At 32.3% G+C, this 18,286-nt stretch overlaps 1 protein-coding gene and 1 long non-coding RNA gene across 12 annotated transcripts in view; one reads left to right on the plus strand and one right to left on the minus strand.

Annotated features, from left to right (window-relative positions):
• Positions 1-5,245: 5,245 nt before the first annotated feature.
• Positions 5,246-18,286, minus strand: part of Etaa1 (ETAA1 activator of ATR kinase) — a 13,507-nt gene continuing 466 nt past the window's right edge. For 3 of the 11 annotated variants that reach the window (XM_015479590.2, XM_015479592.2, XM_048804200.1), the window contains exons 2-6: positions 17,106-17,234; positions 16,800-16,876; positions 11,963-12,078; positions 9,716-11,736; positions 5,246-5,829 (exon numbers count right to left, since the gene is read on the minus strand). In XM_015479590.2, the coding sequence (XP_015335076.1) occupies positions 5,711-5,829; positions 9,716-11,736; positions 11,963-12,078; positions 16,800-16,876; positions 17,106-17,234 (2,462 nt within the window). In that variant the 3' untranslated portion in view covers positions 5,246-5,710. Of the gene's footprint in view, positions 5,830-9,715; positions 11,737-11,962; positions 12,079-13,898; positions 13,946-16,799; positions 16,877-17,105; positions 17,241-18,286 lie in introns of those variants that run through there. The other 8 variants (XM_015479591.2, XM_015479594.2, XM_048804199.1 and 5 more) reach the window with 6 other exon arrangements.
• The window catches only part of LOC125617152, a 12,279-nt gene continuing 11,826 nt past the window's right edge, over positions 17,834-18,286 (plus strand). Inside the window, exon 1 of the long non-coding RNA XR_007348036.1 lies at positions 17,834-18,108. This is a non-coding gene — a long non-coding RNA (uncharacterized LOC125617152). The remainder of the gene's footprint in view (positions 18,109-18,286) is intronic.

Below are 18,286 nucleotides of genomic sequence, written 5' to 3' on the forward strand. Positions count from 1 at the left end.
TGGTAAGTGTATAATTAAAAAAAACAGGAAAATATTTGATATATAAAACATTAGAAATTCTGAGAATCTTTCTAAAAATATAGTTTAAACAGTACTTACCTTTCTTCCTCTCGTAACTTAAAATAAACATCTCTATGCCATTGACTTGTATTTCTTTCAAAGTTTGGATCACCTTCCAGCATTTTAAACATTGTACTTTTTAATGTCATTAAATTGAGGAGACTTTCTCCAAAGTGAAGTTCTTTTTGCCAGTGTCACTTCCTTTGGCACATCTTCATTCTTTTTATCACAACCTCTTTCTATCACAACCTCTACTTAGTCCTTTCAAAGGTACTAACATTCTCTGCAAGGTATTCCTTCTATAACTCCATTTATAATGGACTTTGTTTTCACTTGCAAAGTGAGTATATGCTTTTTGCTGCATTTTCATCCTTCCTGCTTTTCAATTATCTGTTTTCCTAACATGTCAAAAACTGAGTGTCTTACCAGGAAAAAATATAATACAACAAACTTTGCATTCAGTGTTTGAACTGAATTATACATAGGCGGTAATCACAGGCATATTTTTGAAAGAAGTGACATGATTGGTCACTCATCCTGATTTATTTATTGTGTTGTACCTGTTGACTGAGCAAGCTGAAAAGGTTGTATTTTATGTAATTATTCAGTTAAAATGCTTTTGTGGTGGTTAATCTTGGTTGTAAATTTCAAGATAGATGCCTAGAGAATTGGTAAAGCACACTTCTTTTTGGGTGTCTATGAGGGTATTTGCATAGATGATTGCCCTATGGTTAAATTAGGTAAGAAGATTCACCCTCGGATGGAGTAGAAAGCTGGCCCCCTGTGCAAGCTCAGTTTTTTTTGAGCAGGAGTGTTTTTTGGTGCTGCCATCACATGCTGATACCAGACTTCAGCTTCTTCAGTTTTTGAACTTGGACTCACACCAGTGACCCTCTAGGGAGCTGTTAGGCCTTCAGTCTAGGACTGCTGCTGCATCCTTACTTCCTCTTGTGAGGCTTACTACTTCTTGGACTATTGGTTTCTCTGGCTCTTTAGCTTGCAGACAGCCACTGTGGGACTATCCAGCCTCTAATCATATAAGTCAATCTAATAAAAATCCTTTTATAATTATATGTACATTCCATTGGTTTTAGTCCTCTAGAGAATCCTAATACACTGTATAAACAGGATTTTTTAAGTGTTGTATTTCCAGTGTTCATCATTCATTTATATAGACCCATATTTCCACTTTCCTAATTGTTTGATATGTAGTGTGCTAAAATCCACTTTTTCATGTAGTCCTTTTTTTTTTTTTTTTAAATTTGGTGGGTTCAGCAAGAAGAGTATATGTAGTTCCCGTTATTCCATTTTGAACTAATTAAAGAAACAGATACTTTTCAAAGAATATCCAAAATTACCTGAAAAGACTATTACACTTCTTCCTTTCTTCAGATACTTCAATTGTAACAACATATTACAATGAATTAAATGTACAAACTTGAGAATCTATAGCTATCTTCTGTAAAGTCAAACATGAAAGATTTGCCAAAAATATAAACAATGCTATTTTTCTAGAAAAAAATGTTTCATAAAAATGTCCATCAACATAACTATCTTAAAAATGTACCAATAAATATCATATCTAATGTGGTAAATATGAACACATAGAACCCACATAAGCCAAAAGTTTTTTGATGCAAGTATCAGAAACCTTAATTTTACTATCTGGATTGGAGTTTCACTAGCCACTTGAGGTATGCTATATCTTAAGTTTAGGAAATTTAAGTTTTCCTCAATTGATTTAAAACTGGAACACCCAGAAGTAACACTAAAATAATGAAACAAAATAAAGACATTTAAAAACAGCTTCACATTTTATGTAATTCCTTATTCTATTTAATAGTTGAATGAAAAAAAAAAAAGGCAACCTCAATGTATGTTCATACAATCAACATTCACCCATGCAAATACATAAAGCTCAGCAGTTACCTGAAACACAAATTGGGACTGGAAATTCTCCTGAGCTAAGAAATTAAAATACCTACAGAATACTCATTTCTGGCACAAATGCCTAAAATGCTTTAATTCTTTCTTGTTCAAATAGTTTCCATAAATCATTGGTTCTTATGAATTGTTTCCACAGATGACAGTATATTCAATAGGTAAGATCACAATTTTTTTTCCCCCTCATACTTAACAGCTCTTGGCTCAGTGACTCTGGAAGCTCCCTTTGGACCACTGCAGTCCCCAGTCATTGAGGGCTTTTGCTTCAATGTCCACAGCAAACTATAGTTTAAGGAAAAGTTCCTTTCTAAGACCCATGAAAACCCAGTGGAATCAACAGAATGTATGTGCATGGAGGCCACCCTCACCCATGGCCTCTACTGATCCCACCTAGACCAGAGCCAGAATCCCAGCCCATAATGCACACCAAAATCAGTGCCCAGGGCTTCAGCATTCTGCTGGGTCTGGCTGTATTCACTATGCAGTCTCAGCGTGAGCCTTTAAGCAGGCTTTGAAAGAGCCCCAAGAGATCATTCTAAAACCCAGGAACACCTATTCGCTCTGCCAGAGGACTCATTCCCTCCTCTCCTCTAACAAGCTTCTGAGGGAGGAAGTGGCTAATTATATAATCATCATTTTTTTCCCCAAAAAATAGCAAATTTGGTTGTGTTTGGATGTCACATGCTTCTATTTGTGCCTCATTTCTACTCCTGACTTATAACACTAATCACTTGTAAAAAACAACAACAACAAAAAATCACAATACCTGGGTTCAGCTCTAACTTCTAATTGTGTGATTTTGAGAAAGTCATTTAATCTGTTTACTTTGTTTACTTTCCCTATTTTAAAAATAGTAAATTGTTACTTTATAAATGACTTTTCTGAGATGTGAAATAATACAGTTAAAGTGCTTAAAACCATTTCTGGTAAATAAAACATTTAGCAATTATGATTTACTAGCCAATAAACTTTAAAGACACATGCCTGAAATCAATTGCTATATGTATCCATTTATAAGAAAAGACACAAAGATAAGTTTGGTGTTTTGTTTTTAAATTCCACAAGTGATTATGAATACACCACATGGAAACCATGGTTTGGATTCTACATAAATTATCATTTACACCAATAATCAGTGTTAAACTAAATTTAATTTGTTCCTAGAATCATTTTCCAACCCTGAAGATCAGGGAATGAGTCAAACTGATGCAGGTAGGACAAGGAAGAATCTCTTACAACCTTAGTCTATGTAAATTCATTCAAAATTTAATGAGTAATCTCCAAATATTAGTATCAAGAAATTAGAGATGAGTAAGGTATCTCTGTTTTTGTTAAAAGTTAGTTATAATCGGGTAGTGTATATTGATATAAGGTAATGTTATACACATTGTGGTTCATGTCTATATACCACTGACTGTGTCTGCAGTTAAATAACCCATGTGTTCTGTGGATCAAAGTTATGTTTAGAATAGGAAAAGAGTAACGAGAGGTTCCACTCTGCAATAATGGTATTAATGGTAGCAGTCTTTCTGCGCTGCATGAACAGCAACAGTGTTTGAGCTAGAATAGAGCTACCAGACTACCATATGTTCCTTCACCTTATGGAGATACATTCCCTAGAGACTAGAAAGAACCAAACCAGACAAACTAGGCACTCCTCTGCATGCCCATTCTCGGCCTATTCAACACCTAGTGTTTCTAACAATGGCTAAAAGAAGAAAAGCAAGAGGAAAGAAGAGTGGTATGAACAGCAAGGGTAACCCTAGAAACTCAATCATGCTCAGGTTCATATGTGCTGGGCCAATACACCCCCCACCATCTAGAAATGCCAAATAGTTTCCTTTTAAAAAGAAAGGGAGTCACACAGAAATCAATTCCAGTGAAGTTGGTCAGGTATGAGTCTCAAACAGATCAATGTTTATAGCAGCACAATTCACAATAGCTAAACTATGGAACTAATCTAGATGCCCTTCAATAGATGAATGGATTTAAAAATGTGGCATATAAACACAATGGAATATTACTCAGCAAAAAAAGAGAATAAAATCATGGCATTTGCAGGTAAATGGATGGAGTTAGAGAAGATAATGCTAAGTGAAGTTAGCCAATCCCCCAAAAGCCAAATGCTGAATGTTTCTTGAAGGAAGAGGGCATGGGGTTAGAAATGACAGTGGAATGTGATGGACAATATTATCCAAAGTACATGTATGAAGACATTAATTGGTGTGAATATACTTTGTATAGAACCAGAGATATGAAAAATTGTGCTTTATATGTATAATAAGAATTGTAGTATATTCCACTATCATATATAAATAAAAAATAATTAAAAAAAAGAAACAGATTTATTAGTTGAGTCTTAATGGACAGAATGGGCTAAAAGCACTCTAAAGAAAATGAGCAGCAAGAAGGAAGAATTGAAGCAAAGATAGAGATATTCAAAGCATAGTCAGATCACAGTGAAGCCAATTTAGTAAAAGATTCCCTTCATTTTCTTACATAGAAACTTAAAAGAATTTAGGTTCTATTTTGTACACATTCTTAGACAAATAATACAGATTACTTAAAATCTGTTACTCTCATGCATAAAAATATCATTTACAAAATGATACATACCCAAAGACCAATAACTACCATATTATCATAGCCCTAAGACACCAGAAGTGGCGAATACCATGCCATGATAGGAAGAGAAAAAAGAAAGACAGAAACATTGAGCAAAATTAATAAAATTAATTGATGAGAAAATTGCAGTTATAGGAAAACCAAAAAGAGAAAGACTCTCATTCTTATATCCTGGAAAGAGTAATTCTTGAAAATAAAGAGTAATGAGCATTGTATTAAATAGTCCTTAATGTGCTTTTAATTATGTTTCTTGTATTATAAAATAATTACTGCTCGCCCAAGTTGTTTTATGCACTAATACTTTGAAGCAAATGTTAAAACTGTCTAGGTGTCCAAAGAAATCATTCTAACACAAGAACAGTTTTAACTTGCCCATGACTTTGAAAATAACTACTGATTTTTCTCATCAATACAATAAAGCTGGATTGGGCAACGTCTGTTCCGCCAGTTCTAAATGTTAATGACAATATATTACTTATATAGCTAACCCATTCCTTCCCTTTTTCTAAGCTAGACTTTTTTTTTTCCTAAAAATGTTAAAAAGTTTTCAAATTATATCACATTGTTGAAATATTACACTTCAAGTCTACTTCTAAGTAGGAATTGAAAATAGTAATTTCTCTACAAATAAACCAAAGTTTTTTTATTTCCAAACCAAGCATATTCCTAGGAATATGGAAATATTAATTAAAAATTAGAAATGTACAAAAACCTTAAGCAATAGTTACTGAAAACTACCAAAATAGACTATTTAACATAAAAAATTTGAAGCTTTGTATTAGAAGACACATTTTTATAATTACATATTTTTGATGATCTTCTGAAATCATAATATTTAAAAATATAACTAGTTTCCTTTGTATAATCTTAGTACATAATTGCTAACTTTTCAAAACTTTCATATAAATTCTCAAGGAAAGGATTAATTTATCATTGCAAACAGTGATTTATTAAATAATAAAGTAGAAGTCCATGCTTTATAAGTAAGAATTTCTCACAGAGAAATCAAGAAAAAATATTTCCTATCATAGATAGTTATCAATAATCTATAAGTCTTCCAACCAGTATTTCATTAAAGAAATTAAGTGGGAGCTGAATTTACAGATGATGCCTGTGCTTTGGCCATTCTTCGAACCAGTGCTTCTTGTCTTTTTCTCTGAATTTCTTCAGGGGAATATTTCCTATTTTTTTCTTCTTCCTCTAAAAATTAAACAAAATATGTATTAATTTTGTAACTTACAAAGTCATCATCCTCATTTACTATGCTGCGTTAGCTATTAAATCATACTAAACTACTAAATGTAAAATTCCAAGTATATACATATAGATACAAATGTTCTAGGTCAAAAGAAAATCAAGCACTGATGACTTTGTCCCTATTTGAGGCATTTTTCTTCTGTGTGACAAAATTCAATTTGATTGAAAACTGTTTTGTTGATCACCAACAAATAATTCTTATGGATTAATGAAATCTAATTCATATAACCTATAAATGTATAGATCTTAAACAGGGATTCTAAAAACATTATATGAACTTAAGTAGAAAAGTAGTAAAAACATAATGAATTAAATTAGACATCGGTACCTCAAACAATGTATTTTATTATAAGATAAGCTATGTTTATGTCTATTATAAGACATTTCTCATGTTGACTAAAGGAGGCATTTCACAAAATATACCTTCCTTTCCTGGTATAATGAAAAGCAGAAGAGGATATTTAGGGTAAGAAATATATATATCCCAAGACGATTCTGATGTCTTTTTTGGTAAGGTAAGTGGCAGATTATCCATCCGTAAAAAAATGTAGATAGGACAGTAGATATTTCCCAAGCTAGCTACCTAATGGACTGAAGCTATTTTTTCTTTCCCAGAAAAATACTAAAAAATACTTTATGATTAGCTTGACTAATTAGCTAATAATTTAGTCTCACAGCCAAGAAACCAAAGTTCAGAATTTATATACAGTTTACATTCAATTGAGAATAAGGATAGAAAGAAAAAAATAATACACATCAGCCTAGAAGAATATAACTTCCTGAAATTGATTTTATGACTGGGCTGATACTACGGAAAACAATTTCAAATGATATCAAGTCACACCATGCAAATCTGATTTAGGGAGAGCCATTCATTTTTCCCATCAGCCGTTCCTTTAACTCAACATATAATAAAAATCTACTTGCAAAGTCCCACTATTGTATAGTACTAAGCAAAAGTGGCTCTTTTAAGTTTGATTTTAAAATAAAGGGTCAGCAAATTTTGTTTCACCATAGGGTTAGGAAATAAACATGTTAATTTTTGAGAAGCATATACTCTATTACAATTGCATAAAATCCTGCATTGTACCATGAAAATACTCATGGATGGTGTGGAAACAAATGATGTGCTGTGTTCAAATAACTTTGTTTATGGCCAAAGAAATATGAATTCAATTTTCAAGTATAATGAAATATTAGTTTTCCTTTGTTTTTTTTTTCCCCTTCAACCATTTAAAAGGTAAAAACCATTTTTAGTGTGCTTGCTATATAAAAAACTATGGCTTGTCCAAATACAGCCCAGAGCCAGTTATCAACTTTGCCTCAAATCCATGAATTAAGTGGATTTTGCTTCAAAGAAATTTCCAGGAGAGCAGCTTGCTACACACCAAAGTACAAGTAAGCAGAAACAGAAAACATTGACAAGGTTAATACTAATCAGGAGATTAAGGACAATGGATAAACTTACAAGAAAAATTGGTAAGGTAAGTGGCAGATTATCCATCCATAAAAAAATAGGATAGTAGATAGGACAGTAGATAGGTGTTTTGAAAAATTCAATTACTCATTTATAGAATTATAACCATATGTAAATAAATTTACATTTCTGAAGATTGGTTGTACCTACTGGTATTTTGGGCTATAATATGGAGAAATATTCACTGTCACTGTTGATAAATAATGTTGAGGTAATTATTTTGGAGGAAAATTTGGTCATCCATCAAAATTCAAATTCTCTTATATCAGGTTTTAAAAAAATTAGTAGATATAATCAAATAAGCAACCAGAAATTTAAGTAAAATATTCACTATAGTATTGTAATTACAATAAACTACAACCAACCTAAATTACATCTATATAAAAACAGTTATTATGGTATATCCATAAAATATATCATGTATTCATGTAAGCAAATCTTTACGTACTAACAGGAAAAGATGGCTATAATATGTTAAATAAAGGCAAAAGCAAGTTGCCAAATAGTGGGCATATAATTCCATCTATTTAAATGTGCATGCATGTGTGTACACAAACACCTTCTTTAAATCCACAGAAAATGCTTCATGATGTATATTGAATATATATGAACAGTGGTTTCCTGTGATAAAATAATTTGGAAAATGAGAAATTGAAAAGACTTGTTATTTTGAGTTATTTTATACTTCTTTCTTTCTTCCTTTTTAAACAACTAGCAGATTATTGGTATAAGCTAATACAAAAGACTTAAATAGAAATATTGTAGCAGTAATGTCAACAAAAGCATTACTCAGAATCTAAATGACAAAAATGATCTAAAAGAAACCAAAAACTCATTCATAAGCACCAATCAACATAAAAGTATGAGTTAGCTTCAAGTGAGGAAGCGTGATTAAGAAAATCTGTAATTATAAGTCAGCTTAATAATGCTATAAAAATAGTTAGCATCCCAGATAAAGTAAATCATTCTGGGTAGATAAAAACACATTGCATATTAAAGGATAAAGGCAGGTAGATTTCATGTATGTATGGAGGATGCTGTTTTGATGAAGAAAACATTATACAAAAACATCAGGATAGGAAAGAGCACTGGCATTAAGAACCACAAATAGTTAATGCTGGACATATTCCCTCATAGAAAATATAATAGTATCAGTGAATAACAGGCTTTTTACATTATATTGCATGATGTTCATCCAGATATTGATCATGCATCTTCTAAGTGACAGATGGTGTGGCAGGCCTAAGTATTACAGAAACTAAATATTTAATTACAACTGGTGATAAAAAGAATGAAAGAATTAAGAAATGGTAGAAAACAAAGAAAAGACCCACTTATAGACTCTTCAAGGAAGTGCTCCGCAACATATATGTTGAAACAATAAAAGGGTGGGGTGGTGGGGTCAAATTTGGAAAGGCATTGTTATAGTCAAAGGAATAGCATGATCTAACTTCTTGATCTAGGAAAGAATCTATTCTGTTTGAAAAATTGAAGAGTTGGTATAGTTGAACCTTAGTAAATAGACAGGTTAAGGAGACATAATTCAGGACTTTTTAGATCTCAGTGTAAAGTTTAGATTTTATTTGAAATACGATGGGCAGCCATTGACAATTGTTTTACACACAGAAATGTCATGTGTGCCTATCTGGTTTTAAAAAGACTATTCTGCTATTTGGAGATTAAAACTGAAGGGGAAAACATAAAAATAACTACAGTAATCTAATCAAGAAATGTATTCTTGGATAAAAGTGGTAGTGATAGAGAGTGAGAAAGATGGGTCATCTGTAGATACGATTTTTAAATAATGATCAAAGGAATTTAATGACAGATGGAAGAGGTAGGGAAAAGAGGAACTGAAGAATTGAAAATGACAGATAGTATCAAATAAGTAAATCACCATTTTAACCATTACAAATAGCACTGAGGTTTACATCAGATATTATACTAGTAAAGGTGTTTAATTAGAAAGTTCCAAAATGCCAACCAACTATTGTTCACTGTTCTACTAAAAGTAGGAGTAAGATTAAGTTTTAAAACAACGAAATACTTAGTAAATAGGTTATTAAATACATACAATGTTAAACCTAACATTTTAATATATACACTTTAAGAAATAACTCATAAATTGTTCAACAGAGTACCTGGTATATGTTGGTCATTATAAGTAATGGGAAAGAACCCAATGCAATCTTCTGAAAAATAAACCACCTATACTTCATATACTTAGCATAATTAATTATAAGAATTACTTTAAGAATTCTAGTTAAAAACCATATTTTTACCTCATATACCTCTGTCAAACAACAAATAACTAGTTTTACTACTTTTAAAAGGAAACTGTTTCATACATACCTTTTGAAGATTGTTTCAAAGATTCAGAAATTTTCACCAAAGACATCTGCTGATCAGCTTCCCCAGTAATTGAATTCACAGTTTTCTTTTTCTCCAAACCTTGTGTAATTTTGGTAGTAGACATACTTGTTTCTATACAATTTTGATTAAGCTGATAAAGAATCTGAGGATTTTTTGTCTTTGCAAAAGTATACTTCGAAAATCTAACTGCTTTGTTAAACTCACTTTGTGCTTCATCTGTTTGGGGCCTATGGGAAAGTTGCTGGGTAATCAGTTTCTTCTTATTACTAGCAATTACTGGGCTCACATAATTTGAATTCACATTCAGACTTGAACTTCCTGCAAAAACTGATTTAGAACTGGGCACTTGCATTAGAACATCACTGTTATTCCTATACACATGCAGATTATTATTCTGACAATTTGAGTTCTTAGAGTACATAGTCAAGTTTGTTGTAGTACCCCAAAATTCTGAAGAATTTCCACTCATTTCCCTTTTCTCCATCTTCACTGATTTATTTATTTGTGTGCCAACTGTCAAGGAAGACGTCTGCACTGTAATGCTGCCCAGATTCAAATGATTTGATTGTGCCAACTGACTTCCTTGTTTAGATGTAGTAGATATATTTTTCGCTCCATGTTTGGAACTATCATTGATCTCAAGTATACTTTCTGATGTTTTATTGTCCTTTAAAATGTCCTGTTGCTGAGTTAGTCTTTCAATATCATCACATGCTTGATACAACAAATCATCATCTACATTATCTGTTTCCCAAGAAGTCTCTAATCGATGACATGTTTCAAAAATTTCATTGGCAAGTGATGGTTCATTCCAATCATCAAAGAAAGAACCTAACTTTGATGCATTAGTCTGATCTGGTTTATTAACAACTGTTTCACAGTCCAAAGTTGAAGAGCCAAAGGGATCAATATTAACAGGTGCTTTGAAAGACGGATCAAAAATGGGCTTATTTTTTTGTTCACTAGAATGTTTTGTGTTCAAAGCAGACTTCTTTTCAGAAGTATTTACATTAGAAGTAAAATTGATACAGATATCTTCTTTTACTTTTGTCAGATTAGATGTAACTGCACAATCTTGAGTTTTGTCTTGACTAACAATTTTACTTGAAGATTTCATTTTATTTCTAGTGGATGATAATTTACTTGATTTATCATTTGGATTTGATGAAAATATGTATTTTCCAGCATCTATTAGTTCTCTGTTATGTGTTTTTGAAGGTAAATCTTGTAATACTTCTGAATCTCCTAACTTGGCATCTAGACTTTTATTTGTTCTTGATGTACTCCCACCATATTCACTAGTAAAGGTATAAATTCCCTTATGATCAGTAACCTGGGCAGTTTTAGAAGGAAAAAGTTCAGCTTCAACATTTTGCATAACAAAAGGTTCATTACTTAGTAATTTTTCCCAATCATCCTCCAAATCACTGGTGGTAAATGTACCAATGGGCTTACTAGAAGCTTCTGGCTCTTTACTATAGGGAGTCATACATGATTTTGTCATTATGGAAGGATCTACCTGTGGATAAAGTGAATCTTGGGTTTTACCTGGCAGTTTTTCAGTGACCAGAGTACCATTAATAATGATTTTCTCCTCTTTCAAAGCATTTTTTCTAGTGTTCAAAAAAGCATCTGCCAGATCTTGGCTTAACTGCCCACTACATTTCTGGGTAGAATCATCAAAAAGGGCATTAAAGGCTGCTTCAGCATTTTGGTCAAATGGCTTCTGACTACTGCTTTGATCATTTGCCACAGATATTCTGGTGTTTCCTTTCATTGGCTTCTTTATTATGGTATTATCTATAATTGGAACTACATCATGTAAGGGATGCATCTGTACATAATCATTACAACTATGTGAAGTCTCTGCTTTTGAAATCTCCTGGATAAAATCATGATTCTTCTTGTTTTGCTCTTGAGCCACATCTAGCTCTTCCATATTTTTATCAAATTGTTCAGCCAATTTCATAAGTTCTTTTTCTCGATATTGTGTTTTTAACCTATTAAACATTAAAAAATTATAATTAAGCAATATTCTATGTCATTAGAATCAATTGTTATTTAAGATAATTGTTTAGTTAAAATGCCAAAATTTAACACAATTATTCTAACTCCAAAATTTTACATGTCAAAACTAAAGAAATTTTGTTATTTTGATGTTCACAAAAACATTATTAAAAATATTTCTTCAGTGAATCTTAGAAAAGCTGAAAAGTATGAACTCACTTTGTACGGCTAACTTTTATTCTTGATTTTTTTTGCGCTACACTGGGAGTACAAGGAATAGCAGCTGCACCAATCCACATACCCAGCATGGAGTTTGTTGTTGGCTTCTTCTCATCCTTTGACAGAGGGAGGAAAACAGAGGTGTGAAGGTGTACTTACACACTGAGCATACATACACACACAAGGAAAAAGAAGAGAGTGTTCATGTGCAAAAGTAAGGGAGAAAAAGAAAAATTAAAACTAACTACTTTAAATTACTTTCCTAAAGCAATAAATTCTGGTGAAGTGAGTTATAAACAAACCCAAACACAATCAGAAGTTGGAGAATGGCAACAACAAATTACAAGAAGTGATCCATTTATGTTCTAGAGAGTAAAAAATTTTCACAATTAAGAATTCAAATAACCCAACCAATAAATGGGCCAAGGACCTGAAGAGACACTTCTCAGAAGATGATGTACAATCAATCAACAAACATATTAAAAAATGTTCATCATCACTAGCAATTAGAGAAATGCAAATCAAAACCACTCTAAGATCTAAGATTTCATCTCACTCCAATCAGAATGGCAGCCATTATGCATACAAACAACAATAGTGTTGAAGATATGGGGAAAAAGGTACACTCATACACTGCTGGTGGGACTGCAAATTAGCGCAGCCAATATGAAAAGCAGTATGGAGATTTCTTGGAAAATTGGGAATGGAACCACCATTTGACCCAGCTATCCCTTTCCTCGGTCTATACCCAAAGGACTTAAAAACAGCATTCTATAGGAACACAGCCACATCAATGTTTATAGCAGCACAATTCACAACAGCTAAATTGTGGAACCAACCTAGATGCCTTTCAATAGATGACTGGATTAAAAAAATGTGGTATATATACACAATGCAATATTACTCAGCAATAAAAGAGAATAAAATCATGGCATCTGCACGTAAATGGATGGAGTTACAGAAGATAATGCTAAGTGAAGTTAGCCAATCCCAAAAAACCAAATGCCAAATGTTTTCTTTGATATAAGGAGGCTGATTCATAGTGGGATAGGGAGAGGGAGCATGGGAGGAATAGATGAACTCTAGATAGGGCATAGGGGTGAGAGGGGAAGGAAGGGGGCATGGGGTAATTAATGATGGTTGAATGTGATGATCATTATTATCCAAAGTACATGAATGAAGACACAAATTGGTGTGAGGATACTATGTATATAACCAGAGATATGAAAAATTGAGCTCTATATGTAATAAGAATTGAAATGCATTCCGCTGTTATATATAAATAAAAATAAATAAATAATAAAATAAAAATTATTTTTAAGAAATAAATTATTTTTCAAATTTATATCTAATATATGAATGTAAAAGCGTATTTTTATCAAAAGAAAACTCATAAAGTTCCGCTATTATAAGATACTTCTTAAAAAATGTCTTTTTTATTAGGAAGCAGCAACCTGTGGTACTGTTATCATAATTAAAAATGAAGAGATACATAGGTGATTTCTTTCTATGGTATCTGATCGTCCAAATTCTCCTTATCCCCATTATACTTTATCTAAAGTTGGGAAATTTCTGTTGACCAAAATTGAGAACACTTAGAATTAATGTCAGAATTAAGAGATAAGAGCAGAGTCTGAACTAATGCTAAGAATGAGGTAGGGATAAGAACAAACCTAATAGGTACAAAAAGTTAAAAAAACTTTAACCAGGATAAAAGCTAGGAAAAAGTCATATTAAGTATGTATAATTTGCTATATTTTTTAGTCACTTGATCAAACAAAAAGAGAATGAGCTTTATGTATTAATTGCAAACTAAATAAATCAAATTCATAAATCAGGTTTTACTATATTTATTAGGGTAACTAGAATGAACACAAGTAATCATCACACAAAGTTAAAAAAATAAAAGTCTATGGCTAGATTATAGGATACTCACAGACAATGAGTCTTCCTATGATAACTTAGTATCAATCCAGCATAGTGCTAAACACAAGAAAATGCCATTTTTTTTATAAGTAAATTGAAAGCAACCCTATAACTTGGTACTTCAACATAGTCAATGAAACAATAAGCTATTTTTCTTAATAGATTGTTGAACCTAACTGACTTTAGCTTTGCAAAATACTCAAGAAAATCAGTGTCACTTTTGGACTCAGATTTCCCATTTTGTTTCCACAATCTTGAATTTAAGGAAATAATATTCTTAATGACTTAATTATTAACTCTGTTCACTTTCCAAGTAATTTTAAATTCATTTACTTCTCAAAAATTAAGTTATGAAAAGCTTATGTGCCACTCCACCTTATGTATGTGTCAGAAGTCCTTTTTATGATTGTATACTATTTGTAAGTATTACCTTTTAAATTTATCATTAATAATTATATACTTACTGATTAACAACTACAATTTAGGTGCCCAATAAGATAGCTAAATATTACTGCAGTTCATCCTAAAGAATATACTGTGTAAAGCTGTATAAATGATAGAGAAGATATACACCACTCAGTAATAGCACTGTATAAAAAGTTAATGCTGCAGGAAGCAAAATGACTAATTAAAATGAAATGCAAATTTTAAAAAAAGCTATCTCTAAAAACATTAGTGGGAAATTAAACAATGATTTGAGAATAACTCACCTAAAAATAAACAACATAAAGATGTGTCATTCTGAGAACATGACAAGTTTTTTAAGAGACCGTGATGTTATCAAAAATTTATACACTTTAAAGTGCTCAGTCAAAGAGGGTAATATTTATAAGCAACTAATTTCACTGTAGTTTTTCTTTTATACAAGTTACCACTTGTGTACTATTGCCATTTCTTTATGTGAGCTATTATTTCCAGCCCATTTAGGTAAAGGATTCAATAATTTACTCAACTATCTTTTTATAACTATTTAGGCTGGCCAGCCCAAACACATTTTATTATGCTTCTTTCGTGTGAAACTCACAATTAGTGAAGATCTATTGTTAACTTATAGAGTAAGTAGTATTGTGGCACAAATGCTATTTAATGAACTGTATGTAAAATGAATTTCTATGACATGTCAAATGTGGAATGTGGAGCTAGTAGCAACAAAGTTGTTTTGACTGTGCTAGCTATAATTTTGGATATTTTATAGCTGCTAAGAAAAAATTTATTTCCTGTCTTCTCCACCTAGATGATAGTGATTCCTGATAACCACAATTTGGGCCAGTGCCATCTATTGTCTGTGGTTAACATACAGTAACTATTCAAGGAGAAGTTAGGAAAAAAATACAATTACTTCAGAGAAGACACAGCAAAAACTAGATGATCTTTGGATTTAAACATTGTTAAAGTTCAGAATGGATTGGGCCTTTGCTTCCTAATAATAGTGATAGGACTGATATGATGAATATTAGTTGCTGGATAAATTTGTGTCAAATGACTTAAACTTATATTTCTATTTCACTCAAGCAGTGTAAGAATTGAAATAACAACAAACAACAAAACAAGCCTCTTGGAAGATGGTTCTTTTACAGTTAAAAATTAAATGATCACAATTAACATCTTACATTTATAGTGTCCTAATTTATAAATAATTTTTATCTAATTTTCATAATGATCCAATGAAGAGAGCAAGACAAGCAATAATTCTGTTTATGGCAAAATGAGACTGCAGAGCTTAAATGACTTGCTTAGGGTCACACAGCATATCAGAGGCTGAATGAGGACTAAATGTAAATCCAGTTCTCTTTCCACCTTTAAAGTATTTCTTAGTGATCTTGTAAGCCAGGGAGTATTAAGAAGAAAAATTTCAGTGGGGAAAAGTTTTACTGTAGGTTGTAAACAAATGCAAAAAACAAAAATATCACAAAAGTTAAAATTCATAGTCTTATTCTATCATTTTAGTACCTTGAAAAATGTTGCCATATATTGTTAAACAAAACATTAAAGAAAAAATACAAACCAAGCCCTGGTCAAAAATTATTAGTCATAAACAGGAGGGTGCATGAGGGTAGAAAACATGGTAGAATGAGATGGACATCATTACCCTGGGTACAGGTGTGACTGCACATTTGGTGTGATGCTACATTGTGTTCTTTTTTTCAAAACATGCCTTTCAGAAATAGAATCAGAGAAATGAAATGTTGTGCTGCAGTTTTGTACAATGAATCAAAACACATTCTGCTGTCACATATACCCAATTAAAATTTAAAAAATTAATTAAGAAAATAAACATAAAATATATTTTTAGGAAAATATATACAGTTAGCCCTCTGTATCTGCAGATTCTACAAACAAGGATTTGACTAACTGCAGACTGAAAATGTTTGGAGAAAAAACCTGCATCTATACAAAATAGTAGTACAGACTTTTTTCTTGTCATCATTCCCTAAGCAATACAGTATAACAACTATATTTGTGGTATTAGGTATAAGTAACCTAGAGATGATTTAAGGAATATAGGAATGGCTAGGGTTTCAACTCAGTTGTAGCGTACTTTTCTAGCAGGTATGAGACCTAAGGGGAGGAAAGGAGAGAGAAGGAAAAGGAAGTAAATGGGAGGATATACAGAGGTTATTTTTAACAGTACACCATTTTATATAAGGGACTTTATTATCTAAAGATTTTGGTGTCTGTGGGAGGATCCTAGAACCAATACCTCATGGATTCTAAGGGATGTCTACATTACCAATTTTATACTATGTTCTTTTTTTCAAAACATGCCTTTCAGAAATAGAAAAGATAGAAGTTATCTTTGCTGCTGTATTTGGAAAAGACAAAACATTTTTCATATAAATGAACTGAACAAGACCTAGGTGCACAAATTTTCCAATACTTTAAAATAAATTATAAAACTATTGATATTTACCTGAGGAGCAATACGATTAACAATGTCTGATATCTCATCACTACCTGTGGTGTAAATCTTTTTTTTTCTTCCTTTACCTAAAGAAACAAAAACATTTTATAAATTTTAAACCAAAAAACTTAATTTTAAAAAATGATTTTAATTAGTATGGCTTAGATGAATATGCACTGACAATATCAGATATAAAAATGAAATAAAGTCTCAAAAAAATCTGCTGTATAAAAGTTCCTGATGCTACCTGAAATTTTATAAATTTTAATCATTTATCAAATATTTATCCACATAAAAATGTTAATAACAAATTACCTAACTGTTTTGTCATTGGAGAATTCTGATCCCAAAAGATATCATTCTGTCCATCTGGATCATTTGGAGAACTGAAGGTACATGAAAACAAATCCATTTTCAGCACTCTCTGTGGTGTTTCATGCCTTTCTATACAAAATATTGTTAAATAACAATTGTTGCATGTTAAAGCATTGTTTTATTTCATAATATCACAGTCAAATAACAGCTTACTTTTTATAGTTCAATATAAAAATTTCTCATCACAATATTACTTTAATCAAAATTGAAATGTTTGGCATAAAAATCCACATTAAGACTTCATAAACTTAACACTATGAATAGCAAACATTTTTAGGTATTTTGGTACCTCTGTGAATGTAAAATAGTGTATAACCTAGTTTCTCCATTCATTACAAAACTGGGCCTGGAACTCTGGAGAACCACTTGTAATTCATATATACATTTCCAAAATGTATCCCAACAGAAACTTCAGTAAAAGTCTTTTAGCCACCTTTCACCAATTTTATCAAACTTCCATTAATTATCCCCCCCCCACACACACACCCGAAGAAAAAATTCGTGATCCATTTTTGGGAGAAGTTTTGTCTACAATCACTTAATCTGGGCTTGATTCTCTAGTTGCTTTATTGGGAGTTCATGAAAGCCCATGTAAAGTAGCCAACGCCTTATTTTAAGAACACGCTCTCGGAAAAGGCTTTTATGTAAATTTTGCTCTTAATATAGTTATGAATAGGTCTTTCAACATGGTACATCAAAAACTGATCAGCATGGAAGGGGCCCTTCCTTTCCTTCTCTAAGGGATGTTCCAGCAAGCAACTTCCGGTTTCTTCAAAACGTTGCGGGACAACCCCTTCTCTAAAGCAAGTCGGGTCAAAATAAAAGTTTAAAGGGAACAATTCCCCCGGGAACACGCTGCAGGCAATAGATCGGGCGACTGATTCTAGTTCCGCCACTGCTGACCAGAGGGCAGCCTAGGAACTAGCAGTCCTCCTGCAAACAGGTAAACCGCAGCACCCCTTCCCGTGGTGGGGGCGGTCCCAAATGGCAGAGCCGAGCTCACCCTCGGGGTCCAAACATTCGGGGGCGCGGTGGAGGGTCATTTTTGGAGTAGCCTAGGGAGAGGCTCACTGAAAGAAAAGACGCTGTCGGAATCCACCCCCACCCCCACCCCCCATTTT

The sequence above is a fragment of the Marmota marmota genome, unplaced genomic scaffold, assembly GCF_001458135.2.
Source record: "Marmota marmota marmota unplaced genomic scaffold, marMar, whole genome shotgun sequence".
Classification (NCBI taxonomy): domain Eukaryota; kingdom Metazoa; phylum Chordata; class Mammalia; order Rodentia; family Sciuridae; genus Marmota; species Marmota marmota.